The 13,683-nt window shown below is 44.8% G+C and overlaps 1 protein-coding gene across 7 annotated transcripts in view; it reads left to right on the top strand.

Moving 5' to 3' along the window:
* Nucleotides 1–13,683, top strand: part of SYNE2 (spectrin repeat containing nuclear envelope protein 2) — a 195,512-nt gene that overhangs the window by 164,444 nt on the left and 17,385 nt on the right. For all 7 annotated transcript variants that reach the window (XM_054198076.1, XM_054198074.1, XM_054198078.1 and 4 more), the window contains 2 exons: nt 831–997; nt 13,462–13,624. In XM_054198076.1, coding sequence (XP_054054051.1) covers nt 831–997; nt 13,462–13,624 — 330 coding nt within the window. The remainder of the gene's footprint in view (nt 1–830; nt 998–13,461; nt 13,625–13,683) is intronic.

The following is a 13,683-nucleotide window of genomic DNA, read 5'->3' as shown; positions in this document are numbered from 1 at the left end:
GCCTCAATTCTTGTCATCTTGATGTTCAGACTGGGAGAATAATGCAAAACAGAAGTGCCACCTGACTGCATTTAGGCATGGAGTGTGATGTATGTGAGTTGTAGAGTTGGGGTTATTGGGCATACATGCACATACAGCTCTGCTCAGGGCTTTCCCTGCTGGGGATCAGTGACGCCCTGGGAGCGTCTTGCTGCGCTCACCGCCTCCACCTGGTCAGCGGTTACGATACTGGTAGTTAGAGGGCAAAGAAAAGATGGAAGGACAGGGTGGGCCTTATGCCAAGCAAACATGAAGTTACCACAACCAACAATAAAGCCTAATTCTGACCTTTCTCTTTGATGGTGCAGTTAGTGCTTTCTTATACTTTCATATTAGCTTGATTTTAAACCGGACCATTTTTTTGTTGCGGTGTTCCTCCCCATGGCTTAAAGGTCTCAATATCTAATCCCAGGTCTACTCTGGATAAGAATACTAGCAACATAAAGCCGTCCTAGACTTGAATTTGTGTTCTTTTGAGGTATCTTGATTGAAAAATTAATGTTAAATCAGGAAAACAGAAAACAAATTTAGAACATTGCTATTTTTAGGGTACTTACTCCTGGCACTTGTAATTCTTTAAGCTGCTTATTTTTTCATCGTGGCTTCATTGTGAGAATGCTTTTCCATTCAGGTTTTTTCTTTGTTTTGTTTTAAGTGAAAGAGTTCTGTATTCTAACATAGAAACCTCAGCCATGACAAGTCAAACCGGCCTTCATATCACACACATGGGAAAAGGAACAGATAGTTTTGTTTTGCCCAGAAATGAAGCAATGTTTGTGTGTATTTTTCAGGATTACATGGAAGAAATAAACCTGTTCAGTGAAAATAAGCTTCACTTGAAACAAATGGGCGATCAGCTAATCAAGGCTAGCAACAGGAGCCGAGTTGCAGAAATAGATGATAAACTCAACAAAATCAATGATCGCTGGCAGCATCTCTTTGATGTCATTGGGGCACGGTAAGAAAACTATTTTCAATATTTTATATGAGATAAAGGTCAGAGGCTAGTGTCCTCAACTGTCAGAAACACACTGACACAACTTTTCAGTTCTGTTGAAATTTATTATTGACAATCAAATCAAACTGAAGTTAATGCTTTTTCATTATGCCTTGTGGCGTGTTATGACACCAAATATCTTAATTTATCTAAAGGTAGAGGGCAGGGTGTAAGAATTCATATAAAATATAATTTTAATCATGGGAGCTATGTAAAAGGAAGAGTCTAAGTTATTTCTGTGTGGCTTGTGTTGAATTGCAACTTAATTTTAAGGCTGTATGGTGGGTGTTTATTTGGCTCATTAGGAGAGCCTCCTGTGTAAGACATGCCTCTCTCTCACCCTGTATCTGAATGCACAGAATTTGTGACTAGATTCCTGACCTGTCTCTGTAGACAGACAGTGTTCTTTTTTACATTCAAAAGCGTATGTAATTAGTCCTATTTCTTTACTCACCCTCTTTCCTAAAAACGACTGGAAGACCATACAAGTTTATTTTTTAAATTCAGAATCATTTGCATAATGGTGAAATGGAAAGCAATATCAGTTGAAATTAAAACAAAAACCTGCATAGTCTAGGCAATTACTTCTTAAAGGATTAAACATCTTATACTTGACTGAGTTAAGAACATCATGATCATTTTAGTATTAGCCTTACTGAGACGATCCCATTTCACCATTATCTCTGAATTTCTACCACAGCTTGGGAGGAGGATGCTGAGCTGGTCTCACTGCATGCCTTAGTTTATTAGTAATCCAGAAATAATAAGCCTAACGCCAAATTAGTATTGGTCTAAACTTCTCTGCCAAGGTTTTGTTTCACCTCCTCTCTGGGGCTGCAGAAGCTCTCTTGCTCAGTTAACACTTGGGGCAGATGAAGTGGGTGGTTGTGCTGTGACGATGAAGTGCTAAGTGTGCTGGATCTTAATCAGGAATGAGATCTGAATTAATGGTGACACATGAGCCATGAATGATTAAGCAGAAGCTGCCGCCTTAAGATCTAACACTTTGCAGATAGTTTCACAGTGGTTCCTCTCAAGATGTCTGTGTATTTGATCTGGTGTAGGAAAGAAGCTTCACTTTCACAACAGCGCTTTACGGTAACATACAACTTTTAAAACACTTACATGATCATTTCTGTTGTGATGTATGTTAGTTTTGAATTGTAGCAATTTTAAAATGCAGACTACAATGCACTATTTTAGAACTGAGGTAACCATGGCACATTTCTAGTAATTTTTAGGAAGATACGCTAAAGAACTGATGGGATATTTAAAGAGATCTGGCAGTCCTATTGAAGTAGTCTGTGACAACAGAGCACTTGTTTATCTTCCTGGTATGTCTTAAATCTTCCTCTTCAGAGAAGCGTATGGTGGTGCTTTGAGGTATGTTAATGTGGATTTGCATCAGGGTAGCTCCCAGTGTTGCATATCTAAGTGGATATTGTAGCTACTGGGGAGTTGGTTGGGGAGTTGGTGTGATGCCTTATGACTATTGCTGTGTTCTTACCCCAAAAGATCTGGAATATACCAGCTTCTCGTGATTTCCATTGTCTCTGTGTTCGGGACCAGGGTAATGAACTGTGAGGACCTGACAAAGCGTGGTTTTAAGCAGTTCCCTCAGTGGTCCAAGGTTATCAGGCAGACCAGTAGGCTCTGCTGGTCCTCTTGGACTTAATGCTAACAGAGGTTCAGCGTATTGCAGCATTTTGCAGCATGAGTGTAGCGCATCCACCTTGCTTGGGCTTGGCTCACAGCTTGGCTGTTCTCAGCTGCTCAGTGATTAATAACCACTAGGCTAGACACTGACAATAGAATCCGAGTATGGTCCTAAGAGTTTATTTTGCCCTGTTTACAACCTTGCGACTTGCAGCCTTGTTTCGAGATCACTGGTGGTGGCTTGCTGCTGAGATCTGAACATTGGTGGAATTAAATTAGACTTCAGTTGACTGAAATTTCAACCTCACTCGCAGGTGTGCTTTAGGGCACTAAAGGGGAGGCTTCTCCTGTGCTTTTGTGTAGCCTCTCTTAAGCTCAGGCGATGGGGAGGAGGCAGCAGTTCTACTGATGACAAATATGACACAAGTTTGGCCTCTTCATGGGGGAGTGGAGCAGAGCAAAGAGCCTTGGGCTGGAGGTGAGATGACCTGTGAGCATGGGTTGTGATGCCCCATGCTGGTACACTGACTCCTGCCTTTTCAGTTTACTTTTGCAAAAACTTAAAAAACCCACCTGTATTTAAGCTGTGTTGAAAGAGCACGTGAAAATAGAGTGGTGGCAAAATTCATGTTGGCGTTGTTGCCTGAAGCCGTCACAATCCAGACATCTTCACAGGATCTCAAACATCCGCCGTCACCACTTTCATTCAGTGGACAGGATGGGTTGGCTCCAGGGAGGTTGGAGCCTGTAGGGCATGGTACAGGAGCTGTGCACCCACTGCTGCCCTATGGAGGAGAACAGGCTGCAGTGCTGCACAACTGATGCCGTGGCAGCATACCCAGACAAAGACTTTGTTGTTGGGCACAGCTTCATTTCTTGGGGAATCTAAAAGGGATGGAAGAACTGCTGGAGGGCCTTAGAGGGTTTGGCATGGAGGGAAATGATGAATTTTGACTGTGGTGGGGAGGCAATTTTGTCTTGATCCTGAAAAAACTACATGTAGGAACTTATTTTCACAGCACCTCCATGAAATGAGGAGGTGGTTTTGCTCCTGGCTTTTCAGATCAGTAGCTGCAGCAAGTGAATTGAAGTGGAAATTTTCTGAGTTTTTGGGTGCCGAATCTGTGACTGCTTGAAGCTTTTCTTTTTGACAAGTATTACAACTTCAGCACTTTGTTAAACACATTACCAGCTGCTGCCTTTATTTGCACTGGCGGGTGCACCACAGCCCACTTGCACTGCTTCCCTGGCACCCAGTGGCTGTCTGTTACAGGGGCAAGGACCAAATCTCACGCTGTCTTCATGGCAGGCCAAGAATTGAGCAGTAAATAAACTACAGAGCCATGCACTAAGTACATGTAAGGAAATGTACGTTGAATAGCTGTGTGTTTGAAGCCAATCCTCCATCCTGGGTGCTGAATCTTCCTAGTAGACAAGCACTTTATGATCCTGTGGTTAAAGAGTATAAAATAAACCGTATCCACAAGAAAGTCTAACTGCGATTTATAGGCAGTTTCATTTCTGTGGTTTCTAGTGTCTCTGTGGTTGACCCTGCAACCTAAGTAACGTTTTATTTCTGTAGTCCGGTATATGTCTGTGTGATACCAACATGAAACCAAACCAGTCTCGAGCCAAAGTATCAATACAGAGCATTTGTCCTGTTAGTTTATTTCACCTTTTTAAACCAATAAACGTCCTGGGACAGATGGGCAAATTAGGTGAGCTCTCCATTTAGTCGTTGAAGTGATTCTCTTAGTTCATGGTGACAAGCTCAGATTTGCCATATGGCTGCACTTGCAGGACTTAACACTTTCATTATATGCCTGTGCTCGACTTGTGTGGCGACAAAAGCTTTGCCGTATGCGTTGCAACTGGAGAGTGGCTTGGTGCAAACTTGGAAAAGTCTCAAAATGTTAATTCTCATTGGATAAAGTAACCATCAAGATATTAACATGCCTGGAAAGGAGAACAAATGAATTTCTGTTCGGCTCGGAAGATACTCTTACCAGGGGAGGTTTTCACGCTGAAGTCTCTGTTGATAGAGGGGGAATGCAAACATACTGACAGGCAGAAAGGGAGCATTGTGCTGACTGTAAAAATGGACACAGAGAATCTCTTGCTTTTGTTCTCTTGTCACCAGCCTCATAGCAGCGCTCTGCCAGAAGAAACCGCTGCGTGCTTGCACATACACCCAAGTGAAGGCTTGAAACAGTAGGAGAGAGAGCGCAGAGGCTGCACGCGGGTCATAGGCAGCCAAAACCCCATGGAGTGGGATTTGCATCCCCAGCATGTCTGGAGCAGCATTCCCTGGCCATGCATTAACTAGCAAGAATTGCCGATGAACTGTGTTGTGCACAGCCATGTCCCTCGGTGTCCTTCTCTGGCTCATCCACCACTGATACTAACTCTACGCTTTGCTTCCCAGCCCAGCAGGGAAGCGTTTTCTTTCTGCGTTTCTGTGTTTGCACTGTGCCAGCTGGCAGACTGGAGGAGCACCCATGTGTCGCGGGAGGGTGCCTGCGCTGCCTGGGCTTGTGCAAAATGTTCGGATGGTGCTTGAGCCTTCATTAAAGCCACCAGCTTCATAGGGGGCTGCCTCCTGCAGTTTTGGGTCTGCAGGCTGGTCCCTGCAGTAACAGTTGTTGCATTTCTGTACCTCCCGGCATCCTGCAACCAATGCCATGAAGCTGTGGAAGGGGGATGCCGTTTCTCAGCTGCTCTGGCTGTAGGCACAGTGTGATGTATTTTCTTACTTGGTGGGTCAGGTCCATGTTTTCAGCCTTGTGGAGAAAGGCGTATTTTTGTGTATGTAGGAATGGGCTCAAATGACTGTGGTCTTTAATGACAGCATGAAAATACAGGTAAGCTAGCAAGGCCAAATGTGCCTTCTAATTCTTTTAGACGTGAATCCTTGGCAACTAGGTCTTTTCCCTGTGTTTGCAACCTTACAGCTCTCATTGCAGAGTCCAGGAGTCTTAAACTGCCACAATGAAAGCCAGCCCTATCCTTCCCACATCTAATTTGGGAGATTCAAGGTGTTTTCAGCTGGTTTCCTGCATGCCCCGGCTGAAATTCCCGAACAGCCCGAAACTGCTGAGGTTGCAGTAAAACAGGAGGGAGTTGAAGGTCTCCAGTGACACCACCTTGTGCTGTGCAGGGGCTCCTTTCTTTTGGGGAGCTCCAGTGAGCTGTGGCTCTGTGCTTCCCCTTGCTCCTTGCACCCTCGCTATGGCTGGGCTGCCCTGGTAGCTGCTCCAGTGGCAGCAGGCCCCAGCTTGGTAGTTATGGGGAGTGAGTGAGTTCATACCGCCTTTCAGCTGATCTCTATTTATTTTCCACCGCATTGCTTACCTTTTGACAGGGCAGACCGTCAGGCACCACGCGTTGGTGTGCTGTCCTACCCTGTCGCAGCTGCGGACAGGCAGCCCACAGTCCATGTGGGTGCACTCCAAGTCCAAAGGTCTTTTTAAATTGCGGCAGCTTGGTATTGCCTGGCAAGGGAAGCAAAGTATGCTGCAGTGAGGCCCCCGGGTGAATGATGTGGCTATGTTCAGCAGAATTATACTGGTTTGTGGCAGTACCAGTGTAAAATCTCATTCTTGTAATTATTTTGGTGCAAAAAAAAAAAAAAAATCTATACATTTGAAATCTCACTCGCAAAGTGCCTGCTTTCTTTCCGTGTTCTCCAGGTTTCCTGTCCTTTATGGATTACGTTTCTCTTCAGTGCAAAAGCTGTGACGGAATTGATTATCGTATCAGGCAGGACGGTTGGGTTTATTTTGGTTATGCAATGTGTGCTGAGGTGTGCCGGGAGCAGGGGGGAGCTGGTCGCGCAAGGGGAGTCCTTGCCTTCTGCACGCTCTTGCCGTTCCCGGTGTCTGCCTGTCAAGCTGGGAAGGTTATTTCCCTGCCTTCTCAGACCTAACATTTCAAATGGATTTTTGAACCTGCCTGGACTGTACTCAGGTTAAACTGTCGAGGTGACTGGCCATGATTTACCTGAGCAGACGTTCGAAGCCCTCTCACAGTGTGTGGTGTCTTCCCAGCCACTTTTTATCCTGACGTGTGTCGAATGTGAGCAATTGGCAAGCCAATACAGGTCTGCGGAAGATTACCTGAATACTGAAAAACCTTTGATTTCAAAATCATTCCTTGCATTTTTGGTGGGATTATCATAACTTCTTTATTTTTTTCCTGATATTGTCTGGGTGGGGAGTGACTTTTAAATCAAGGTTCTTTGACTTCCGCCCTTTTTTTCCCACCCCGTGATCTCTGGCAGTCATAACACACAAAAATCATGACAGCGTGTTTTTCCATAAACAAATGATAGCATAAATGAAGATTAGGGGTTATTTTGTCCTCCTGCTTAACAGGCTACTTGCATTGGCAGCTTTCCCCCTGCACTGGAAGGTTAAAGGGAGGACAGGTTAGTGTGTGGGAGACTTAATTCGTACTTAAATAGCTGGTATCTATAATGGTAAAGGCGAGAAGGAAGAACGCAGGGGAAGTAAGGATACATCTCTGTGCGTGGTGCCTGTGCGTGGATGTACGTTTTCTCGGGGTTTTTTTGTGTTTGCTTCAAATTGACTCCTGCAAATCATCTGGGTCTGAGGTTCCAGTCCCTCTTTCGCACGAGAAATGAGCACCGCATCTACCTTTTTCGGTGCTGAAGCCTCCAGCCTGCAACCTTTTTGTCACCAGCCGCGGGCGGCCACTCAGCGTGCGCTTCTTCCCGTGCTAATTCTCTTGTGTCAGAATAAAGCTCTGGTGGTTTTGTTCTGAGGAGGGATGCGGCCATTTGCCAGGTAAAATACCAACCCAAAACGTAGGGGTTAAAACGTGGGAGAGCTACAGTGGCTCCCCAGCTCGGGGGGTCGGGGAGGAGGACGGGCGAGCCTCCCCCCCCTGCTCGGGATGCTAAAGCAGTGAATAAATAGGGCATCTGTGGAGGAGGGGTTTCCTCTTCCATGCCTGCCGTGGTCGCACAGACGGTCCCCCTTGCAGCTTGGGATTTGCAAGCTGAGGAATGGTTTTTTCTTTCAAACCGTAAGTGCCATGTTGGTAAGCGGCCGGGGGTTTGGTCGGGGTGGGTTTTGTTGGAGCAGGCATCGCTGGCGCAGCAGGACCTTGGGCGGTGGGGAGGAGGGCACCGCAGCGCCGATGCGCCAGTGGCTCCCTGCAATTCGCCTTGGACAAGTGGATGAGTGGGAGATGCGGCGCGTTAGCAGTAGGAATAGTGCCCAGGGGCCTCTCCCTTAAAATCAGCTGTGTTTCGGGGGTTTTGCACCCAAGACGGTGGAGATCTGTGACGACAACCCTTTGGACTCTCAGGCAGGGTAATGCGAGAAAATCCTCCTCCGGCAAACCCGCTGTTTGCTCTGCTCACTGTGCTAATACAACCCACGAACACGGGGGCTTCCTGTCATTGTACCAGGGCCGGGCGCTGTACAGAGAAACATCCTTGCATTTTATACAAAGGCCTAAAATTTGCCTTTGACATCACCTCTCTAAACGGGGTCTTTTGTCGCTCACATGCTTAAGCTCCTGCTGCAACTTACTGAACAAAGGTTTCCTGGTCTGTGCATCTCATTTGCCTTACTGGGTTGTAAACAATCCTATCTGCAGGCAGGGCAATTCCAGCTCCTCTTCAGTTAACAAGAAATGTATGTAGTATCTTTTGCTGATGACATTTGTGCTTGTGAAGGAGAAGTTTGGAATATATGTCAGAATGTTTTTCTTTCTTCAGACACTAAAATTTGAGAGTTAGTTATTACCTTATTTGAGCTTCCCTATACGTTTTCCTGCAGCATTTTGACAGCTGATGCAATGCAATTGGCAGGCATTTGCAATTCTTTGTTGTGTGAACACATTTCAGTGAACCTGGAAGTGTATTCTATTGCTAGATATTTCCTTAGTAGTTACTACAAAATATTCTGTGTATTTGTGGGGCTATGCAATGATTCAGCCTAAAACAGCTTAATGCATTTCTCTTGTAACGCGATGCGAGCAACTTCATTGAGGGTATTAAGACCCAAATCCAATCTCGAGTCAGGTCAGTTAGTCCTTCTGTTCACTTTTGCAGGCAGCTTTTAGTTGTAATCTACTAGTTTTGTTCTTTTTCTGGCACTTCTATTTTGGTGTAAAGATTAAGACGTTTAGAAACTGGCTTTGTTTGGCTTATCCCAGCCATCTTATGTGTGTGTCTAAGCACTGTTTTGAATCAGGATATCTTTTAAGCTTGGCCCATTGCACAGTACAAGAGATGTTTGAGTTTCTTGGGTTTTTTTTAGACTAGTGGTTATATTTGTTGGATTTTTTTTTTAATTATTACTATATTTTTTTTGCTTCTGGGGGCATGTTGAATGGTGGCAGGTGAGTTCTTATTGGGAAGTGAACTACAGATAGTTAGGCCTTTATTCAGTAAAGAGTAAGTCTTCCCTGTTTGACCAAATAACTTGAGAATTACACTTTGTTGAGGAAGAATTTAGTCAACAGTGGTTGCAGCGTCTTCCACCTTCTGGGTAACTGGGAGGAGCTCATTTCCTCTGCTGCACTTGGACTTTTGTTGCTGTTCATTCACTGTGTGTTGGGTGATTGGTTTCCTGGACATTGGGGGAGCTTTTGTCCCCCGGCTTGGTGGCTTGCGCTGTGCACTCCCACCCAGCTCCCAGGAGGCCTGTCTTTCTGGACAGTCTCTTCAGGATGCATCTCAAAAGAGTTCATGAGGTTTCTGTCATGCAAAGAGCAGATAATTTGCAAGAATACTTGCAGTGTGCAGAAATGCATCTGAGAATGGTTGTTGCAAGTATAAGGCTTTTATGGCTGTAATTAGTCTGTTCTGTATTTTTCTTTGAGCTATAGCTAGAGAAATGGCAGTTCCCTGTGACTTCTGCGCAAGATAAGTGTGCTCAAGAAGGATGCTCGAATTTTTCATCATTTCACCTGCTACTTCAGTGTAGAACCCTACTCTTTACCTTGGGCTCTGTGTCCACTGACTGCAATGAGCAGATCAGCCAATGTGAACATCTGGACAAGGTTGCCTTACTATTTACACAGTGCACTAATGTGAACTTCTGTTAGATTTTTATTCTTCTCTGGCTGTTTAGCTCAAGGTTGAGATGAGTGACTTAAGAGTATTAGGGGTGGTTAAATGACTGACATGCCCCATTCTATCCAGAATACGTAGCAAATTAAATTACTTCATTTCAATGGTGTGTCTATAATGGCAATTACTAGAAAGTAAATAGAAGCCTGCAGTATCACAGTGATGCTGTCTTTGAGACTGTTGTTTCTAGTAACGCTAGTAGATAAAGACCCACGTATTTATGGTAATATCCATAACTTGAATTTTAGAGTGATTTCTAAGCCAAAATAATATTATTGGGTGGGGTGGGGTGGGGTGTGTGTACAAAAAAAACCCACTTGGATTCTAAAACTGTTGCTGTCGAAATTTATTGGATGTGCTGCCAGTAGTGAAGAGATTTATTTATAATTGAATATTCCTTGGTTTTGCTTTGGACTTCTTGGCTGTGTTCACCTACCTGTTATCCAATATGCACACTGAAGAAAAATGTCTTGCAACCCATGATTTTTTCTGTAATGCCACTTCAGGATAGGGAACAGGTGAGTACAGAGAGAGGAAGGAGTACAAGGGAGCAGAGAGATGATGCTGAGCAGCATAGTAAGCTGTGGTCTCAGCAGGTCAGCTGCAGCGTCAGATGGTGCCAATATGTGCATCTCTTGCAAGTCATCAGAGAGACATTTACAAAGCACTAGTGGAGAATGTCATAGAATACACAGAGAATAAATTGCCACTGGATACGGTCAGGGACAGTGCAGCAATCTAGCCTTGCTTTCCTCCCGAGCGGCCTGAGGTCATGCAGAATTAGCAGTGCAACAGCATAGATGTTTGGCTCAGACTCTTCCTCAGGCCTGGCTCTTCTAGTGGTTCTTCCCTTCGGTGCTCAACACAGAGCCTATACCATCCCATCTCACCAGGGAGAAGGACTCCTGAGTTGCCTGTCTTTGATGAGCTACATGCCCTGGGGAGCCACAGGCACTGCTGAGCAGTATAACCAACTGGATCCAAATTGAGTGCTGGGACAGGAGCCAGGGAGAGGGCTGAGGGACAATTAGGTCTCCTGGGTAAATTTCTGCCAGCCCATGATAGCACAAGAAAATGCTGTACAGTTAATGGAATATGACATGTTTGAGTACCAATTAATGGCATTAGAACCAGAAGCAGGAAGATTTATGTAGCTGTTGTTTGCTTGGGAGCCAGATGCCTCCTGCATACAGGGTTGAACTTGGGTGCAGAGCTCTGAAAAGAGGTTGTTAAGGAAAGCGAGAGCTGTGTCATACGTTGGCTTCCTCTCAGCTGCAGTGGTGGAAGGTACCATCAATGTAAAGGGGCAGAGGCAGCTGCTTTGCACTTTACACCAGTGTCAGTGACCAGTATTAGCCTATGGAATTGGGCTAAATCCTTCAGGCTGGTTTGCAGAGTTGCATCAAGCAGGTAAGACTAATTTTTCATTTAGGAGAGTGCAGAGTTGCTAAATACCTGCCAGGAATATTGTGGTCTTCTCTCCTGATAAAACAATTGAAGGTACTGCCTGGTCCTTTTGGAACAACAGGTAGAGGAAGCTGCTTTCTATGATGCTAATTCATATGAGACTGCAAATTTGCTGATATGTCTCTGTACCTTCACAGTAACCAACAGAACTGAACAAATCCAGCAGGGTCATTCCCACATCTCCTCCGTTAAGTGCTTTACCTTAAATCAAGTATCTAGCTGACGTACATGTCCTCTTTTATTACCTTAAGGTTGCTAATAAGATCAGTTGTTGCTTACAGAGAGGCATATTCACTGTGGATTAGCTGTCCTGCATATCTTCTGTCATTGTATCATATGCCACAACAGGAAACTGCAAAAGTCTCAGTCACAGGCAGTTTGGACCTCTCTCCTCTAAAGCTTGCTAGGGTGGTTTGGCAGCAGGCAGGACGGTGGGCCAAGAAACTACTTGTTTTTCTTGCATGAAGCCAGTATCCTGGTACTCTGCCAGGCCACTTCTGTCTTGGTCTAATCTGTGCCTGCCTGCTCTAGATGACATTACATGCCCCCCACCCTGCCCCAGTCCTAGCTTGCACAAAGCTAGTGTTGCCAAGTACTTTAACATTCATCTCAGACCCCTCAACAGTCCCCTGCATTTTGGGACATGCAGTCATCCCCTTGTACAAGTTGTCCTTCCAGTCCCAGCTGCTGGTTTTGTTTAGCTGGTTACAGTTCTCTGCAGTTTGGCAAATAGGTCATGGTGGCTAATGAATGGGAAATATTTTGGCCTTTTCACGATGTGTACATCAACGTTTTGCACAGCACTTAGATAACGAGGCTCATCTGGGTAGTTGCTAGACCAGGCAGTAGCTTAGGGTTTAATTTGGAAATTTGCATTTTTAACATCACGTGCAAGGTCCAGAAATCCATCCCAAGGCACAGGGATGGAACTAGACAACAGAGGGATGCAAGCAGCCAGGAGGACAGTGTGGTGAAGTGATGCTGGCTAAGAAGGGGGCTCTCCCTAGGACACGGGTGGAATGATTTCACTTGACTTTAGCATCTGCAATGTTGATGTTCATGGTACTGCAGGGTAGACCATTGCACTTCATGGAGAGAAATACCTGATTTTTGGTACAGTTCATCTCATGTTGTGATCTGGATGTTTAAGACAGGTCTGATGGAAACACGATCTAGACTTTTTTTTTTTTTCCTCCATTAACTACCAAGGTCTAGATGGCAGTCTCCGATGGCAATCTGAAGTCAGACGAGATGTCACTCCGGTGTTGGGCTTTTTAGTAATTTTTGTTGCAATAAATGAGAATTTCAAGGAAAGATTTGAGAGTGGTGAGGTAGTTTAACAGATATTCCTCCAACACATGGGGACAAATTTGCCAAAATGTACAAACATGCTACTTGGATAATTTGAGGGGCTGATAAGGGGTTTTGACATGGGAATATTCTGTAAAGACTGGAAATGAAGAAAAGTTTGTCTGCAGTTTGAGACCTGTGCTACAAACAGCTGTAAGAAAAGTAAAGGGTCTTGATGGTTCATTTGCTTGTTTGCTGCGCTACTCTCTCTAGTTGTTGGATTGGTTTTTTTCATTTTCACCCATCAGGAGACTCTGGCACATCTCTGCACATTTCGGTGTGTTCTTTAGAAGACCTTTTAATGTAGTGGTGCTTGAAGTTCTAGAGTGGCCATTGTTCAGGCCTTCTCCTCTCATGTCAGCATCCATTTGACCAGGGTTGGACCTGTGGTTTGAGCAAATTCTGCCTCCATTGGCAGATAACCTTGCTGATTAGGGTGGGCCTGTTGGTTGCTGAAGAAGACACTGAATGTAATTCACATCAGGAAAATCAGACCATAGATATCCATTTTAGTTTAACTGTGGCATGTTACGATACAAACTCCCACTTAGGCAAATGTCCAAGAACTGGCTGAAGAGCTCACAGGCAGATGAATGATGCTACAAAAACTCACTCTGTTCATACAGTTTCATTAAAGAATTCGCATGAGACCTTCCTGCACCTGTAGAGCAGAGGCCTGCTGAGCCAATTTGGGCAGGTTTTGACTAAAACATGGCTCTGATTTACAGGCAACAGCTTGGTGCGACAGTAAGTGTTTCATAAAACCATGTTTGTCATCACCTTCTGCTAACATAATTTCTACTGATTGCAGATCTCTGTAACAAAATGTTCTTCCTGGTTTGCTTAGGGTGAAGAAACTGAAGGAAACACTTTCTTTTATACAACTGTTGGACAAAAACATGAGTAACCTTCGCACCTGGTTGGCCCAGATTGAGTCTGAGCTTTCCAAACCTGTTGTTTATGACGTCTGTGATGACCAAGAAATCCAGAAGAGACTGGCAGAACAGCAGGTGGGAAATAGGAGCAGCAGCTGGAGTAAATGAGCTAAAATACTGCTGATTACAGTTGG

Source organism: Rissa tridactyla, chromosome 4 (genome assembly GCF_028500815.1).
Source record: "Rissa tridactyla isolate bRisTri1 chromosome 4, bRisTri1.patW.cur.20221130, whole genome shotgun sequence".
Classification (NCBI taxonomy): Eukaryota; Metazoa; Chordata; class Aves; order Charadriiformes; family Laridae; genus Rissa; species Rissa tridactyla.
The sequence above is the reverse complement of the archived record's forward strand: the minus strand, read 5'-3'. Positions and strand labels throughout refer to the sequence as shown.